At 43.7% G+C, this 18,438-nt stretch overlaps 2 protein-coding genes across 3 annotated transcripts; one reads left to right on the top strand and one right to left on the bottom strand.

Moving 5' to 3' along the window:
• The first annotated feature begins 1,893 nt into the window (after positions 1 to 1,893).
• Positions 1,894 to 7,920, top strand: LOC101804486 (uncharacterized). The gene is made up of 2 exons (XM_038176842.2): positions 1,894 to 2,842; positions 6,884 to 7,920. The coding sequence occupies exons 1-2, from the start codon at positions 1,894 to 1,896 to the stop codon at positions 7,918 to 7,920; spliced, it is 1,986 nt and encodes a 661-aa protein (XP_038032770.2).
• ANKRD66 (ankyrin repeat domain 66) lies at positions 2,868 to 17,101 on the bottom strand. Of its 2 annotated transcripts, XM_005030411.6 has the most exons (4): positions 16,943 to 17,101; positions 16,588 to 16,834; positions 15,011 to 15,239; positions 2,868 to 8,709 (listed from the first exon to the last, which is right to left on the bottom strand). In XM_005030411.6, the coding sequence occupies exons 2-4, from the start codon at positions 16,724 to 16,726 to the stop codon at positions 8,529 to 8,531; spliced, it is 549 nt and encodes a 182-aa protein (XP_005030468.4). In that variant the 5' UTR covers positions 16,727 to 16,834; positions 16,943 to 17,101; the 3' UTR covers positions 2,868 to 8,528. The 2 variants fall into 2 exon arrangements, with proteins under 2 accessions (XP_005030468.4, XP_071892639.1); XM_072036538.1 differs by having other exon boundaries at positions 16,588 to 17,098.
• Positions 17,102 to 18,438: the final 1,337 nt, after the last annotated feature.

The following is an 18,438-nucleotide window of genomic DNA, read 5'->3' as shown; positions in this document are numbered from 1 at the left end:
GTGAAAGATGAAAGAGAGATAGCTCAGGAGTGGTTCCATGGATTCCTGTGAACACAGATATAAAAATGGCTGGGGGCACTGCTAAAAATAAGGCAGTGCTCTAACTGTCTTGGCAGTCACAAATGGCTGAAACCACTAACGAGGGAGCACGTATTCCCTCCTGCTGGACTGAGGATGGCAGATACAGGCTGTTAAGCTCATGTCCACTAAAAGGTCAACACCAGAGTTCCCTGCAACCAGAAGAAGCAACTATGTCCCACTGCCAAAGAAAAGAGAGAGGCACCACCAGAGCCTACGAGCCCCTAAAAGAACCTCAGCCTGACTCAGGACCAGAAGCAAACAAGCAAAGGGCATGGACATCACTACAGTGAGCAGAACCACAGTCTCAGGTGCTTCCCTCAGTCAAATAGGAACAAAAAGATTTCCCTCCCAGGCAATATGGGTAGATGCTGCCATTTCTATGACTATAGCTCTATTTCAGTGAATTACAGTATTAGTCTATCATACACCTTCTGTAGTTTTCTGGTATTTGAGGTCTGATACATATAGACACACACATGGACAGAAGCTCTCATTCCTACTCCCTGAGAACATCTAGATGCAAACGCTTAGAGAAACAGTTAGATTTATATATGTGATTTTAGGGGTAAAACATCATCTTTAAATTAAAAAAAAAAATGTGTTAACTTTGTAATCAACAGAACATTGGCCATAGAGTTCAAACAAAGCATCCTAGTTTGGGTTTCCTCAGGAGACCTCAAAGCTTTGTCCCTCAGGACAGGGGTGCCACGAGGGGTCCTGGCTTGGTCTCACTGTCGTGCCTATGAAGCAAACTGCTCCCAGTGCTTTGTGTGGGGATCCCACCCAGTGCTTTCCCTGTGGACACAAGCCACACAGGCCAGGGTGAAGCAGGACAGGATATGGATTTACTCATGCAAAAACATTTCAACAGGTTAATTCTGTAGCTAGGTCTTAGTGGAAAAAAAAAAATGCAAATAGGAGCATCTGATAGCAATACTCGGTGAGCGGTACTTGCATTTATATCCCCCAGAAGACAGGGGGTTTGTTCTGAAAAGAGAAGATGCTGGTGGTTTATTCCTTGTAGCTATAGAGCTATTTGATGAGAATAAATTTTTTTCTACTTACATTACAGCATCAGTCATGATTTGGTTGGTTACTGTGGTCTCAATGGGAAAGGCTCTTTACAAACCCAAAGTCTTTAGGAAGTCTGTGCTCTACAGAGCTTTACACAACTTGCTTGTTAGAAAAGAAAATAAAGGAAAGGAAAACAAAACAAACAAAACAGGTTTTCAGGACCTAAAGCTATCTGGAAGCTTGAGAGAAGTTCAGGGTGAAGGGAGCACAGCATGGTCCCATCCCCTAAACTCCTAACATCACTCCCAGAGACTCTACTTGGCATATGGGTTTTGGACCCTAGCACAGGGACTCATGCTTATGTTTGCCCCTTTCCTTCATACACTTTAATTTAAGCCTTTAAAAGAAATTCCTCCTTATCCTGAACTGCCTTCCCCCTACCACGTGCCTGTTCACTTATGATTAAAGCTCTACCACGGGGAAAATGAAGATGGGTTTCGGTGCCCTCCGAGAGTAAAATGTCAAAGCAGCATATTTGCTGTTTGTGTCACCAAACACAGCTCCTCTGGGCCAAAATTCAAATATTGAAGACTGGTACTGATGCCAGGTAAGGCAATATCTGCCACATTTACATTCCTGCACCTGCGCTGCTCTAAAGAGGAGCAGCACCGAGATCGGCCCCCCACCACCAGCTCTATAAAACTCCTCTTCCCAGACGTGATGCTCAGGGAACAGCATCTGCCATCCTATGCTGAGCATCGGCACAGCAGCCTGCGTGTCCACCACCCGTCGTGCAGGATGGAAGCTTCCCACTCGCAGCAGCAATTTAACGCTACTTCATACGATATCACCGTTATGCTCGTCATCACACTTCAGGCTTTTGCTGGCATGTGGATCAATGCTTTCATTGTGGCTGTGTCTTGCCTTACCTGGGTTAAAAAGAAAAGCTTTAACTCCAGTGAGAAGATCTTGCTGTTTCTGGGATGTTCCAGGTTTTGGTTTTTGTGTGTGATATGGGCATATACCATTACTTCCATGATTTTTCACTGGCAAACTTTTATCAGTGGGGTGACCCCAATATTTTCACTTCTTTTGTGCTTTTCTAATTCTTCCAACTTGTGGGCTTCTGCCTGCCTGTATGTTTTTTATTGTGTAAAAATAGCAAACTTCAGACGCATCTTCTTCATCTACCTGAAAGTAAAAATTGACAGGATTGTGCCATGGCTGCTCTTGGGTTCAGTGGTTTTGTCCCTGGTCATGTGTGGCCCCATCTTAAACATTACTGATGAACTAAGGGGTAGCAACTTCAGTTCCAGCTCCCCTGGATATGCCACAAAAGTGAATGAGGAAATGAGCAAACAATATTCTCCTGTTTTGTATATCTGCAGCTTTGGGTTTTCCATAGCATTCATGATAGTCATCTTCTCTGCCCTTCTCCTCCTCTTTTCTCTCTGGAGACACAAGTGCAAGATGCAGACAAGCTCAGCAAAGAACCTCAGCATGGACTCCCACATCAAAGCCATGAAATCTCTGCTGTCCTTCTTCATAATCTACAGCATCAACTTCACATGTTTGATCTTGACAATGATTTATACCAGTCGGGAGAAAAATCCTATGACGTTTCTCCTTTTAGTACTCCAGTATGCTTTTCCCTCTGTTCATTCCCTTATCCTGATTTTCAGCAGCCCCAAACTGGAAAAGATAGTGCTGAGGATTCTGCCCTGTGTGAAGCGCAAGCTTTGCATGTGCTAGGAGCCCGGGAAAAATTCTGACTTTTTCTGCTTAAAACCACGTCACTCAATCTTTAATGCAGTTCTCCAGCCAGTGCAGGTGATTTCGATGTGCTATCTTCTCTATCTAAATTAAGAACATTTCATTAAAATTCTTTGAATTAAATCATTGTGAGTTAAATAAATTATTATTATGTTCTCATTTAACTAATTCTTTGAGTTAAATTACTGTCAATAAAATAATTTAGATGTGGTCTATGGACTAGCTGTGAAAGGGGGACAACAGTATAAGAGTACTGTGTACCTAAAAATGCTTCTGCATTTGCTGACTGAAACTACTTAGCTAAACTTATTCATACCCACTTTGTTTTACAAATTATTTCTGCTGTGGCTGTGCACTCTGTAATACTATCAGTTGTACAATTATCATGCACTGTGTGTGAATATGCAAATCACTCTTATTTATCAGAGCTGCGAGGGAAACACAGTGGCAGCGAGAGGTGAGGAGCGATGAGAGAGGAGCAGCCCTGGACCCCAGGTCAGTGCAGCAGGAGGGCAGGAGGTGCTCCAGGCATGGGGCAGAAGTTCCCCTGCAGCCTGTAGAGGACCACATAGGAGCAGATCTCCACGCTGTGGCCCCTGGAGGGCTGGCAGGAGGAAGAAGTGGCAGAGACGATCTGTTATGGGCTGAGCACAACCATCAGGCCACATCCCCTCTGCCACTCGGAGGGGAGTTTTAGGAAGATTTGGGACTGAAGGAGTGAAGTTGAGCCTGGGAAAAAGGACAATGTGGGGGAAGATTTTTTAGTTTTGTCCATTTCTCACTATCCTGTTCTATTTTTAATAAATGAAGCTAATTTTCCCAAGGTCTTTTTTTTTTGTTTCTTTTATTTTTCTCCTTGTTGGCGATTGGTAAGCAATCTCCCTGCCATTATCTCCATCCATGAGCTTTTCCATCTCATTTTCTTCCCCCAGCCTGTTGAGAAGGGGGAGTGGGAGAGCAGCTGAGGGGGGTCTACCAGCCAGTGAAGGCCATCCCATCACAGCAGATTAGCTCAATGTGGAAGAGGTGCAGCACAAGCAGAATGTTTTTTGTGATGTTACACCTCAGGTGTTACACCTCAGGTGTAACATTATCCCAGCTGGACATGGATTCGCTCAATAAGTTATCAAGCTTTCCCTCTGCTGTATTTGCTAGGACAACCTTTGTTGCACTCCTACTAGCAGAAAGCTTTTCAAAGATCTTCCTCAGATAAAGGAGGTGTGGTCATCGGCAGGACAGCAGTGTGAAGGGCTCACTGATTTCTACGTGCTCTCTATTAGAAATTGGTCCAGAGGAATAGCTCTCCTCGGGGAACACAAGTTTTCTCAGGACAATAATATGAAATCCTGACATGAAGGAAAAGAGCTTGGTTTGTAAGCTCTTTATTTTAAGGGTTGCTTCTTCTATGGACAAAGAACATTCCCTTCCCTCTTCCCCTCCACCCCCACAACAAGGAAAGGAAAAGACATTAATAAGAAAGGGTTTTTTTGTTTGTTTGTTTTATTTTGTTTTACCAACCATTAGCTTTCACTCTTTTCTGGCTTCTCCTGCACTAGTAAAGCGAAAAATTACATTGATCTTGTTCTGCTACAAAGAAAGAGAGGGCCCGAGGCATCTGATCAAAATTAGCCAGTCAGAGCACATGGCCTTTAGCTGTTTGCCTTTAGCTGCAATTGCACTTCTCAGATCAGATGCCAAACCCCACTGAGTCCAGTTCCACAACAGGACACACTGCACCACCCACATCCCCCAAGACAGGTGGGCCTTAAATGTCATCTGGACACATCTCCCCACCTAAAGGCCTTTCAAGGACAGGCACCGCCATGTCTCCCTTCTTTCCCTCATGTTGCTCACAAAGTCGATCCTTTAACATGAAGTCCCAATCGCTTTCACAAAAAGGCCACAGAGTAGCCTACAACCCATGTCACGTCACCCCTCAAAAGCTTGCATACCACAAGGCTCAGCAGGCAAAAATAACGTCTTTCACACAAAGAGAAATGCAGCTCCAGCAAACCATGCTGAAGATACCTTCTTCCATCTCTGAAAGTCCCAAAAGGGGAGGGAAAGCAGACACACAGGTGTCAGAGGTCAGTAGGAATGGCTGCCCAGTGCTAGCATGAAAAACTGCCTTGGATCAAATTCCAAATATTTTTTTTCCCAATCGAGAAGTGAAACAATTCAAAAATGCTTTTACCACTTTTTGATAAGAGTAAAAGATGAAAGAGGGATAGCTCAGGAGTGGTTCCATGGATTCCTGTGAACACAGATATAAAAATGGCTGGGGGCACTGCTAAAAATAAGGCAGTGCTCTAACTGTCTTGGCAGTCACAAATGGCTGAAACCACTAACGAGGGAGCACGTATTCCCTCCTGCTGGACTGAGGATGGCAGATACAGGCTGTTAAGCTCATGTCCACTAAGAGGTCAACATCAGAGTTCCATGAAAACAGAAGAAGCAACTATGTCCCATTGCCAAAGAAAAGAGACAGGCACCACCAGAGCCTACGAGCCCCTAAAAGAACCTAGGCCTGACTCAGGACCAGAAGCAAACAAGCAAAGGGCATGGACATCACTACAGTGAGCAGAACCACAGTCTCAGGTGCTTCCCTCAGTCAAATAGGAACAAAAAGATTTCCCTCCCAGGCAATATGGGTAGATGCTGCCATTTCTATGACTATAGCTCTATTTCAGTGAATTACAGTATTAGTCTATCATACACCTTCTGTAGTTTTCTGGTATTTGAGGTCTGATACATATAGACACTCACATGGACAGAAGCTCTCATTCCTACTCTCTAAGAACATCTTGATGCAAACACTTAGAGAAACACTTAGATTTTATATATGTTATTTTGGGGGTAAAACATCATCTTTAATTTAAAAAGTTGTGTTATTTTTGTAATCAACAGAACATTGGCCATAGAGTTCAAACAAAGCATCCTAGTTTGGGTTTCCTCAGGAGACCTCAAGGCTTTGTCCCTCACGTCAGAGGTGCCACGAGGGGTCCTGGCTTGGTCCCACTGACGTGCCTATGAAGCAAACTGCTCCCAGTGCTTTGTGTGGGGATCCCACCAAGTGCTTTCCCTGTGGACACAAGCCACACAGGCCAGGGTGAAGCAGGACAGGATATGGATTTACTCATGCAAAAACATTTCAACAGGTTAATACTGTAGCTAGGTCTTAGTGGAAAAAAAAAATGCAAATAGAAGCATGTGATAGCAATACTCGGTGAGCGGTACTTGCATTTATATCCCCCAGAAGACAGGGGGTTTGTTCTGAAAAAAGCAGATGCTGGTGGTTTATTCCTTGTAGCTATAGAGCTATTTGATGAGAATTAATTTATTTTCTACTTCCATCACAGCATCAGCCATGATCTGGTTGGTTACTGTGGTCTCAATGGGAAAGGCTCTTTACAAACCCAAAGTCTTTAGGAAGTCTGTGCTCTACAGAGCTTTACACAACTTGCTTGTTAGAAAAGAAAATAAAGGAAAGGAAAACAAAACAAACAAAACAGGTTTTCAGGACCTAAAGCTATCTGGAAGCTTGAGAGAAGTTCAGGGTGAAGGGAGCACAGCATGGTCCCATCCCCTAAACTCCTAACATCACTCCCAGAGACTCTACTTGGCATATGGGTTTTGGACCCTAGCACAGGGACTCATGCTTATGTTTGCCCCTTTGCTTCATACGCTTTAGTTTAAGCTTTAAAAGAAATTCCTCCTTATCCTGAACTGCCTTCCCCATACCACGCGCCTGTTCACTTATGATTAAAGCTCTACCACGGGGAAAATGAAGATGGGTTTCGGTGCCCTCCGAGAGTAAAATGTCAAAGCAGCATATTTGCTGTTTGTGTCACCAAACACAGCTCCTCTGGGCCAAAATTCAAATATTGAAGACTGGTACTGATGCCAGGTAAGGCAATATCTGCCACATTTACATTCCTGCACCTGCGCTGCTCTGAAGAGGAGCAGCACTGAGATCGGCCCCCCACCACCAGCTCTATAAAACTCCTCTTCCCAGACGTGATGCTCAGGGAACAGCATCTGCCATCCTATGCTGAGCATCGGCACAGCAGCCTGCGTGTCCACCACCCGTCGTGCAGGATGGAAGCTTCCCACTCGCAGCAGCAATTTAACGCTACTTCATACGATATCACCGTTATGCTCGTCATCACACTTCAGGCTTTTGCTGGCATGTGGATCAATGCTTTCATTGTGGCTGTGTCTTGCCTTACCTGGGTTAAAAAGAAAAGCTTTAACTCCAGTGAGAAGATCTTGCTGTTTCTGGGATGTTCCAGGTTTTGGTTTTTGTGTGTGACATGGGCATATACCATTACTTCAACGCTTTTTCACTGGCAATTTTATATCCGCAGGGTACCCCGAATATTTGCACCTCTTCTCTGTATTTCAAATTCTTCCAACTTGTGGTTTTCGACATGCCTGTATGTTTTTTATTGTATAAAAATCGCAAATTTCAGATATATCTTCTTCATCTACCTGAAAGTAAAAATTGACAGGATTGTGCCATGGCTGCTCTTGGGTTCAGTGGTTTTGTCCCTGGTCATGTGTAGCCCTGTTTTTGACATTACCAATCAAGTGAGCTGTTGCAACCTCAATTTCACCTCCCTAGAATACTCCAGAAAACTGAATGAGAAAATAAACAAACAATACTCCTCTATTTTTTACATTTGCGGCTTTGGCTTTTCCATAGCATTCATGATAGTCATCTTCTCTGCCCTTCTCCTCCTCTTTTCTCTCTGGAGACACAAGTGCAAGATGCAGACAAGCTCAGCAAAGGACCTCAGCATGGATGCCCACATCAAAGCCATGAAATCTCTGCTGTCCTTCTTCATCATCTACGGCATCAACTTCATATGTTTGATCTTGACAATGATTTATCCCAGTCGGGAGAAAAATCCTATGACGTTTCTCTTTTTAGTACTCCAGTATGCTTTTCCCTCTGTTCATTCCCTTATCCTGATTTTCAGCAGCCCCAAACTGGAAAAGATAGTGCTGAGGATTCTGCCCTGTGTGAAGCGCAAGCTTTGCATGTGCTAGGAAGTATAATAAGGGATGGAGCCCGGGAAAAATTCTGAATTTTTCCAGGAAAAATTCTAATTTTTCTTCTCGAAACCAAGTCCTTCAATCTTTAATGCAATTCTCTAGCCAGTACAGGTGATTTCGATGTGCTATCTTCTCTATCTAAATTAAGAACATTTCATTAAAATTCTTTGAATTAAATCATTGTGAGTTAAATAAATTATTATTATGTTCTCATTTAACTAATTCTTTGAGTTAAATTACTGTCAATAAAATAATTTAGATCTGGTCTATGGACTAGCTGTGAAAGGGGGACAACAGTATAAGAGCACTGTGTACCTAAAAATTCTTCTGTGTTTGCTGACCGAAACTACTTAGCTAAACTTATTCATACCCATTTTGTTTTCCAAATCATTTCTGCTGTGGCTGTGCATATATACACACAGATGGACAGAAAGTCTCCTACCTACTCCCTAAGACCAACAAAATTTGCAGTACATTATAAAGATGCATTGTTGTGGCCAGCTGCTTCTGTTGTTCTTCCATATTTCACCCTGCATCTTAGGTCTGCCAGTGTTTTTGCTCTGCACTGCAAGTTCTCAGTGGTACCAAACAGGCAGGGCACATTACCGCTTCCCCATTTTCTTTCGATTCTTCTTTTGAACAGAGGATATGTAGGTCTGGCGAGCACATAATGAGTTTCTCTCAAACTCTTCTTTCTTGAGTTCCCAGTCTTCATCTCTCTGGTCCACAGGAATTCCTTTCATTGCAGCCGTCCTGCGGTAGTTTCTGCTCTCCACCTCTGCTCTGGGGAAGAAAGCAAGAGTTTATCTTCAAAAACAGAGTACGGCATAGTCACAACACCGCTCATGAGCAGCCCATCCAAAGTAACAGATCATGGTCAAAATGCTATTGCCAGCAATCCATGAGAAAACCCTCAGGGTCACCCCAAATCCAACATCACCCCAAGTGACCAAGTGAAGGTATTCATATGAATTGAGGTGGAAAACCTTTGGTAAGGATCTATGGTGAAATTCATGCTGTAATCATTGGAAACCCAATTGTAGCACAATTTTTACACAACTAATGCAAAGCTCTCAGATTGATCTTGCAAATTTTTGTGCAGTTAAAGAGACTTAAGCACATTGTAATGCAATTGCACACAGCAATTTAATTCACAACAACCACAACATTTCATTTTTTTTAAAGTTTTGTACTGCTCATTCATGAGTACTAGGAATTTTTTGTGCCAAAACATCAGATCTGAAGACCACTGGAATCTCGGAGAATTTGGACACAGTTATTCTTTCCAGATGATCTTTTAACCTCACAAATGCTTTATGCAATTCAGTCCTAAAATTTTCCTAAAATTTGCATTCAAAAACAGATTTAAACTTAATAATTCTGTTATTATCTGTTATATCAGATATTATAATATCTGTTTTTAAAATAATAACTAACATCAAGTAATGTCATAGAACTAAGGTTCAAATTTTGCATGGAAAAACATCAAGTTATGTGAAAGATACCACTTTCTCTAGCCCTGTATCTCCATGTACAGATAATTCACAACTTTATTCTAGTTGCTGGGGGTCTCATACATGTCTTTCAAGTTATTGTCATGATTTCAAGTGTGTGAAATATGGACTTCAGATATTGAGCCATCATCCACCCAAGCCCTGGTATTTCCAGCTCAGCAGTGAGCTGGAAATTGTCCTCTGTAATTTTGTCCTCCGTAAAAAGTTCTCATTTTTTCATGATACTCGTATGTTTTCTATCAAACAAACATAGTCCCACATCTTCACTGAATGACACTATACGTGGTGTCACTAATTATATATATATATATATATATACACGTGGTGTCACTATATAGTGTCATTCAGTGTCAGACTGGAAGCCTGAAAATAAGCATACTTCACTGTGGTTTTTCCTACAGTCTTGAAACAGCAGCTGATTTCATTACACTTTCCATTGCAAACAAGCAAAGCAAATTTAAAAACACTTTAATCAAGACCAGAATGAATATGTTTATCTGGGCAGAAAAAATATGGAATATGTTATTATTATTATTATTATTATTATTATTATTATTATTATTATTATTATTATTATTATTATTATTATTATTATTATTATTATTATTATTATTATTATTATTATTATTAACTTAGTTATGGTTTTGTTAATCACAGCTTTCAAATATTTTTCCTATTAAGTGTTAACTTTATAATCTTGATATGTGCCAAGGCACTGACACAGTCAATTACCTTAGGAAAAAGTGACCCCAGCTATAAAACAGACAGCTACTTTCTGCATGTTGTAGGCAGTGAGGAGTTTTAGAAGAATGAATATGCCTATCCTTCATGTCCAAAGGTAAAACATCTGTCTTTCAGAAGTAGCAAAAGAAGCAAATCAGACCTTTTCTTTCTCACGGTAGTGGTTAGCATGAGACAGTACTGAAAAAAACAGGAGCCGCTGTGGTGGGCTGACCTTGGGCAGCTGCCAGACACCCACCCAGATGCTCTTTTACACCTCTTCCTTTCCATGGGCTGCAGCGTGGAGATCTGCTCCATGTGGGACCCATGGGCTGCAGGGGGACAGCCTGCTCCACCAGGGGCCTCTCCACAGGCCGCAGGGGAACTGCTGCGTGCCTGGAGCAGCTGACACACTGACAGCTCACCCAGTTGTAAGAACAGAGTAGTTCTGGTGGCAGGGACCTACTCATACCATCAAGTCCGGATTCCTGACTGCTTCAAGGCTGCCCAAAAGTTACAGCCTATTACTGAGGGCGTTGTCCAAATGCCTGTTGAGCACTGACAGCCATGGGGCATCAACCACCTCTCTAGGAAGCCTGTTCCAGTCCTTGACCACCCTCACAGCAATTTTTTTTTCCTAAATCCCAGACAGGGAGCAGAGGCCAGCACCGCCCTCTCCATTCCCCTCCCAGGAGGCTGCAGAGAGTGCTGAGGCCGCCTCTCAGCCTCCTCTGCTCCAGGCTGGACAACCCAAGTGTCCTCAGCCTTCCAGCCCTTGCATGCCTTCCAGCCCTTACACCAACTTAATTGCCCTCCTCTGGATGCATTCAAGGACATTAATATCCTTTTTACCTTGTGAAGCCCAGAACTGCATGCAATAGTCAAGGTGAGGCCACAGCGAATGCTAAATATAGCTGTAAGGCCTGTCTTGTTGCTGGCAAACCATTTTGTCTCCCTGCAGAGTTCTGGTTTTGTAACGGTTTATGGAGCCCTGATGAAAACATTGCCAAATATCTGCAAAAACTTGTTTTCCAGCAACACCCTTACATCTGTGCTGGGGTGTCCCAGCTGAGAGCACAGAGCCAAGCCAGCAGCTCTGCACAGAGATGCGCTGCACAGTGTGGGTTTAGTACATATGTTTGTGCGTATATATATATATGTATATACATATATATATGTGCCCTGGGTTCATCTAGAGGGAGCCTCTGCCGCAGTTTGGACTCTTGGCTCTTTGCAGGCAGGATGGCAGCAGGCATGGGCCACAGGTCTCAGAGCTGCCCTGGCGCTACTCCCAGCAGCTCCGAAAGCATCCGAGGTAAAACCGTGGTGCAGAAAAAAAAAATAAAATGATGCAAATTGTTATTCAGAGGCAGCTCTGCATTTGAAGGCTGGTTTCAATGCTTTGCATGTCCATGCAAACCTCGGTGAGTGGTGCAGATACTCTGTAGCAGAATATTCCTAATATTTATGTGTTAATAATATTAATGTGTTGATACGTGTAATATTTACATGTGGATGCAAACAGCCCTCAGCACGGAGCAGTCACTCTGGCCACATGTGGAAGCGTGTGTTCATGCAGCCAGCAGCACCACGGGCAGGCACACAGCGTGCAAGGTGTATGGTGGTGGTGGCAGGAAGGCTGAAATGGGATCTAGGAAGGATTTGGGTGCTCCTCTCACTGTTTAGATATGCACTCCAGCCCTGCATTTCACACAGCCCCTCAGGCTGTTATTCTATAAATTGCCTTTTCTCTCTTCATACTATTTTGCATGACAGGCAAATATTCAAGACTGACAGTGCTGCTGTGTAACAAAATATTCCTCACATTTACATCCCAATGCAGCCAACAGGGTGACCAGATCTACTCTGCGCTGCGCAGCATTAGCATGCACACACAAACTTCATTTTGTGTCTGCAGCCACAGCAGTACTGCCCAGCTCCTGCCAGAGCCTCGGCGATCCCTGAAGATGGACATAACTGCTGGACCTTCTGCACATCTGCAGAAGCAGAAGGTAATTTAAAAATACCAGGAATTCCTTCTAGGTAACTCTATCTGCTGATGTGAGGAGGTGAAACTGTTGCATGAGGGTGAACACCTTCACTGTGGCTGTAAATTACAGAGGTTGGGCTTATAAAAATGGCTCCCAAACTCCGTTGACAAAGTTTTGGCTGCTCTGGCTGCCTGCAGGCTGCATTGTTCCTGTGCAGTGACCATACATTGCAAACTGTCCAAGGCACGGGCATTCAAAGAGTCTTTCTGTTTTGTAAGTTGTCACAGCCCTTAATCCTGCACCTCTCTCAGGTCTCTATGGTGGGAGATTTGCAGCCCTGGTTGGTCTGGATTCCTGAGTCCCCCAAGGGACAGACACTGGGTCCATCTCACTTCACTGCACTGTCACCTCCTCTGTGTTATGGTCACCGAACCTTTTGCAGCTTTGCTGTAGCTCAGCACAATGAGCACTCACACCCTTTCCTCCTGCGAGCCATGCTTCTGCCTGAGCTGTGCATGGCCACAGGGTGACTCAGACCAGCACATGGCTCTGAACAGCAACTATTCACTTTTTCTGCCCTAAATTAGTCATTCACCTCAGAAAACCAGTCACAAGCTACATGAGTCGCCTTAGGCTGTCGCCTCTCTGTTCATCTGGTGCCTCAGACTGGATGTCAATCATCCCATCAGTCTTCCTGTCAATCATCCCATCAATCATCCTGTCAATCATCCCATCAATCTTCCTGCCAATCATCCCATCAACCTTCCTGTCAATCATTCTTCCAGCTGCCTCCACCGCCCATCCCAGCTGTGCAGACACCTCCGCCTGCCATGGGCATTGTGTGATCCAGGCAACCTCCCCCTTGCTGTCACCTCACCACCGTGGCTCTCAGGCACAGTCAAGTGTGGAGCAAATTCCACACCCTTGGCAGAACTCGATAAACAGGAGTTTGTGCTGAGATTCATGTAAACACGACAGCAGCTGAACTGGGAGTCAGCTGCTATAAATGATTCATCGAGGGGTACAAGTCTGCAGACTTTTCACTCTCTATGGAAGTATTTACTTGTTCGGATACAGAAACTATGCAAGCAAAGACCCAAGGACAGTATGAAGAGAAAATCCTCATTAAGATGAAAGCATTAGGATGGATGTGGGATGGGCAGGTAACATGCAAAGGTTACATCCACTTCCACAATAACCAGAGCTTAGAAACATGAATGTGTGGCTCTCCTAGAAAGTTGTTCGCGTGATAGTTTGGCACAGTTTGGGTGTCTGTACCTATGGGAGGACACTGATGCTGTGTCAAGAAAAAAGGGGGGAAGGAGCACTTCAGCAGGAACCAATAAGCTGCAGAAGTACAGCAGAAAGCTAACAGGTTTATGGGGTTCATGAAAAGCGATGCTTGGAGGAGGCTGGCCACCACAGACGTTTGCACAGCCTCATTTTGAACGTGGCAGCACCTGTGCTGAATTCCTCGATGATGGGGATGTGGCAACAGGCAGCCATGAGCCTGGGAGGTGGAGAGGAAGGGAGAGGCCTTGCAGAAAGGACAGTCAGCACCAAATCTGCACCATGGACCTGTACATGTAGTTTGTACGTGGTCTTCAAGGCAAGCTGGAGACATTGGGTTGGATATGTGCATACAGGTGATTTGTATGGTGCCAAAGCAGTCTTGAGAACATCACAACAGTAAGAAAGATTCCAGTTACAAACTACAGCAGGGCTGCAAAATCAGAGAAAACTTCAGGGAAGGAAAAAGCCTTTGGGTGCTCTCAGCCTTGGGACTCTCAGGGAAACACAAATGAGACCTCTTGCCCAGGGGCCTTTGTTGGGCATGTTGTGGAGTCCTGTAAAAGGCTCTGAAATCAAACTTATCAGAAAAACAAATAAACAATCAAACAAATAGACTTGTTCCAATAACTGAAGTTACGTATGCCAAGACTGAGACTTGAGATCTATTTCAATACAGATTCACAATTCACACAGATGAAAATAATTTTGAGCCAGAGCTGAAAAACACAGCTGGTTATTTGGAACTATTAAAAGCTTAATACTAATTGCATATGATGGCACAATGATAACTGTAAGGGTTAAGACAATCAGGACTTTTCCAGAATTGGAAAGCAATACCTTCTAATAATGTGGCCACCTTACTAACAGATCAAATGGTAAAATTTTCAATAGTTATGTTAAAAAAAATAAATAAATGTATGTCAGTTTTTACCACAAATCCTGTACATACACTATCATTACCTGCTAAAGGGCTGTTCTTACACAATTTAACCTGTGCAGTCAGCGGTCACCACTCTAAGAGGTTAATACTCATGGCATTGTTAGTTCTTCCTTTCACTTCCATTGCTCAATAATCGCTTTGTAACATCCTTACAAAAGCAATGATGTCATGAAGTTGTAATGTTTTTGAAAACATACCAAGGCAAACCATGGAAGGCAGTGCAATAAGAAAAGACTTCCCAATGGCTTCCCTGTGACAAAGAACTGCATTTGCTTATCTCTTATGCATTCAGAGAATCACAGGAGGGGTTGGAAAAGCCCTCCAAGATCACGTGCTCAAACCATCCCCCTACCACCAATGTCACCCGTATGTCCCTAAGCACCACGTCCAACCTCTCCTTGAACACCCCCAGGGATGGTGACTCCACCACCTCCCTGGGGAACCCATCCCAATGCCTGACTGCTCTTTCTGAGCAGAAATGTCTCCTCATTTCCAACCTAATTCTCAACGGCTTTGACAGGTTTAGGCAGAAAGATTAATAATGCACTCACAATTCATTCTGGCCCTATATATACCACTCAGCATCATCGTCGCCTACTGTGCTGGAAACAGGTATTGCTACTCACATTTCTAAGAACTTGACACACTCCTTGTGTCCGTAGATTTCTGCGAGCCTCCTGGGAGTGTCGCCGAAGAGGTCTTCTGCATCCATGGTCGCGTGCAGGGAGTGAAGGGTGCGAAGCACACCCAGTCTGCCCGACTCGGCCGCAAAGTGAGCCGGGGTCCAGCCCGCGTCGCTCCTCAGACAGGGGCGGGCACCATGAGCCATGAGGAGCTTAATCATCTCCGATTGCCCTGGTGTGGAGAGAAAAATAGGGAGAAAAGCACCAAAATTAGGCCTTATAGGCCTTTTAGGCTGAAGGAGACAGTCACCGCACACTTGGTCATGATTCCCTCCAGTCATGTTTTACCTGTGGCCTAGCCATTTTATTTATCAAATAAGGAATACTCTTTGGAAAATGCTGATTTCTTTTTTTTTTTTTTTCCAAAGTAAATAGCTTCCAGAAGTATTTTACAACAAGAACAGCAACAAAATCAAAAAGCTTTCTGCTGCTTTCTGAGCAGTACATCCCAAGTGCAGGCTTGGCAGTGCTAGGCTAGTGGTCTTAGAGGTCTTTTCCAACTTAAATGATTCTGTAACTGCAAGTAGTCCTTGACTAATTGTCCGTTTACTGTTCCATTTTTTCATTTTGTTTTTTAGCTCAAGCCAAAATAAAATTTAACATTAAAAAGTTGTGAGCAGCTTTAATTAAAAAAAAAAAAAAAAAAAAGTTTGATATGAGATAGAGAAATAACTTGTTTTATTTCAGCTTCACATTTTTCTAACTTGTGGAGTTGCCCAAAGAAGCAAAAATAAAGTTATTTCTACCCTGCTGAGCATGGCCTTTGCTGAGTGAGGCTGTTCCCAGTGGCATGCAGGCCACGCCAGCATCTCGCCATCATCCCACAGTAACCCACCGCTGTGTACATGTGGTTTTCCCTGGGGAAACAGATTTCACTGCTTGTTGTTTTGGATTTATCAGAGGGCAATCATAGCATTTATAGGTCCTCATTCCCTGATTTCACGTTTTTACAGTTACAATTTACAGTTTACATTTTTACAGTTTGCATTTTAGCCACATTAACATTTTACATATAACGGTTATGTAAATTTATATATAGATGAAACAGCTTTATGAAAATCACTTGGTTCCCTATTTTGTTGCCCAAATGAGAAATCCGTCAGGTGTAAAACTTGGTACCAGCTGTAAAGCAGCAAACTGATTTCTGAGCAAAGGCAGGCATCAGGATCCGAGATCCCAGCATATACCAAACACTGAAGCACACGTTTTACGCTGTGTACAATTATACAGCATCTGTATTGTTGTGTTCACATTTTTCCAGGGCTGTAAAGGGATATTTGACTTTAACAGCTCTGGTCTTGTGTTAAAGATCTCTTTGATGATAATCCCATAAATTATCTTGTGGGCACAGATCCTGTTCGAAATTATATTGTCTTTCTCATTTTCCTCATTAAGGACAAAGGGATCTGATACAAACCATGATGATCGCCACTATTAATTGCTATCAGAGCAAGACAACTGCAGTTGTGATGCCTTTTAGGACATGGTTTGCAGAGGTGACAGAGCAGGGACATGCTTACCCTTCGCAGCAGCCCAGTGCAGCGGGGTCCTGTCGTTCCAGTCCACATCCTTGTGATTTGGGTCGCAGCGCCCCTTCCTCAAAATCTCTTTCACCAGGTCGTAGTCACCCACAGCCACGGCTTCGTGGAGCTCCGTCATGCTGCACACGTCAGAAAAAATCTGGGAAAGGGCAACGTCGTTTAGTGTATGCTTGTTGATGCATCAGCTCCTCTCATCTTCAAGCAGTTTTACTGGGTCAGGCAGTGTCTGGATTGAAAACAAGACGTGCACTGTAAGAAGCCAGGATTTATCCAGAAAAAAAAAGGAAAGAGAAATGAGAGAAGAAGAAGAAAAAAAAAGTATTTATTATCAAACCAGCGATCAGAGATTGATGGTGACGTTTAGTTTACAGTTGTGGAAATCTGGAGCAAAGTGCAGCCCTTTTTTTCAAGACTCGTAGGCAAAACCACGTTGCACTTCTCAAAAATGTTGCTAAAGAGCTGCCAGCTCAGGCCAAACATTGCCATCGATCTGTTGTCACGCACTTACCCTGGAAACTGGCTCCTCCCTTGCCAGTACTGCAGATTCGTTATTGGCAGCATTTTAGTGTAAGGAAAGAAATGTCTGGCGAGTATCTTCTGTGCTCTTTTGTGCAGAAAGCCTAGCTGTGCCATGTCGTTTAAAATGCTCATCTCCATAGCTGTGATTTGCACTTTCCAGTCCCATAAAACAGACCCAAATCAAGACATGCAAGCAGATCTTCAACCCCTACAAGGCTGTGGGCTTCAATGAAAAGGGGAGACCTTTTCTAGCTGCTTTGCTAGCGGGGCACTGAAGCAGCTTGCAAAGAGCCCTATAGGACCCCATCACCCTGTGGATGGAACTACTGCGATATTTTCTCCAGTCTGGCCAAATCAACAGGGACAAAGCTTTTATATTCCTGTACCAACGCCTAGTCTTGAGCCAATTAGTCCAGTCCCCTTTAGAAACTGGAAGAGTTTTAGGACTTTATCCAGTTTCTGCTTCACTGACATTTGCTTCATGGAGCACCATTCACAGCTTGCAGCTTGGAAGAGTGTAATTTCCATGCTGAGCACATTATAAAGGACTAGCATCAGGGCTTGCAGAGGCTGATGCAGGGAGGTTCCCAACCCTAGGGGCTGCATCCTGGGAGCCAGAGGAACATGAGGAGGATGCATACACGACAGGGGAACATGTGAACACAATAAAAAATATAATGGGTTTTGGTGCTCCTCAGTGGGTCACAGAAGTAATATTGGCTCGAACATACCTGTTACTTCAATCATTCATTCACCTCCTCCTCCTTGCCTCTCACTTGCCTTGAAAAACCTGTTCCATGATTAATCAGAGGTCTTCACATTAGTCCTCCGACACCTCTCATTGGCATTAAACCTACACTGAAAATGATACTGAAGCGTGCATCCAGCTCTTCACTGAAATGAGCATTGGACAAAAATACAGATTAAAAAAAAATAAATCATATTTTCACATGCTTTTCTTGTTCCTTTCCAAGGAAATGCCAACAAAATTCAGCAAAATGTAACTGGAACTTCAAGAACCCATTTTTGGTAACTTTAGATCGTGCTGACACACACATGAAGGGTGAGGAACTAAACCCAATGAGCCCACCCCACGAGCTCAGCAGCTCTCCAAAGACAGTCTGTGGGTTCAGTTTCCTAAGCAATTCAGGCCAGTCTGAATCTTACCTACCCTCCATGCCTCCCTTTGCTAGCCTTGAGGCTCACGGGGCCGTTGATCCCTCTGAAAGCTGACCTTTTGTTATCAGTGCTGGGTTGAGGGTTAGTGCCCAGCCTGCAGACCACACTCATGTACATGTGCCAAGCTGGCAC

The sequence above is a fragment of the Anas platyrhynchos genome, chromosome 3 (genome assembly GCF_047663525.1).
Source record: "Anas platyrhynchos isolate ZD024472 breed Pekin duck chromosome 3, IASCAAS_PekinDuck_T2T, whole genome shotgun sequence".
NCBI classification, from domain to species: domain Eukaryota; kingdom Metazoa; phylum Chordata; class Aves; order Anseriformes; family Anatidae; genus Anas; species Anas platyrhynchos.
The sequence above is the reverse complement of the archived record's forward strand: the minus strand, read 5'-3'. Positions and strand labels throughout refer to the sequence as shown.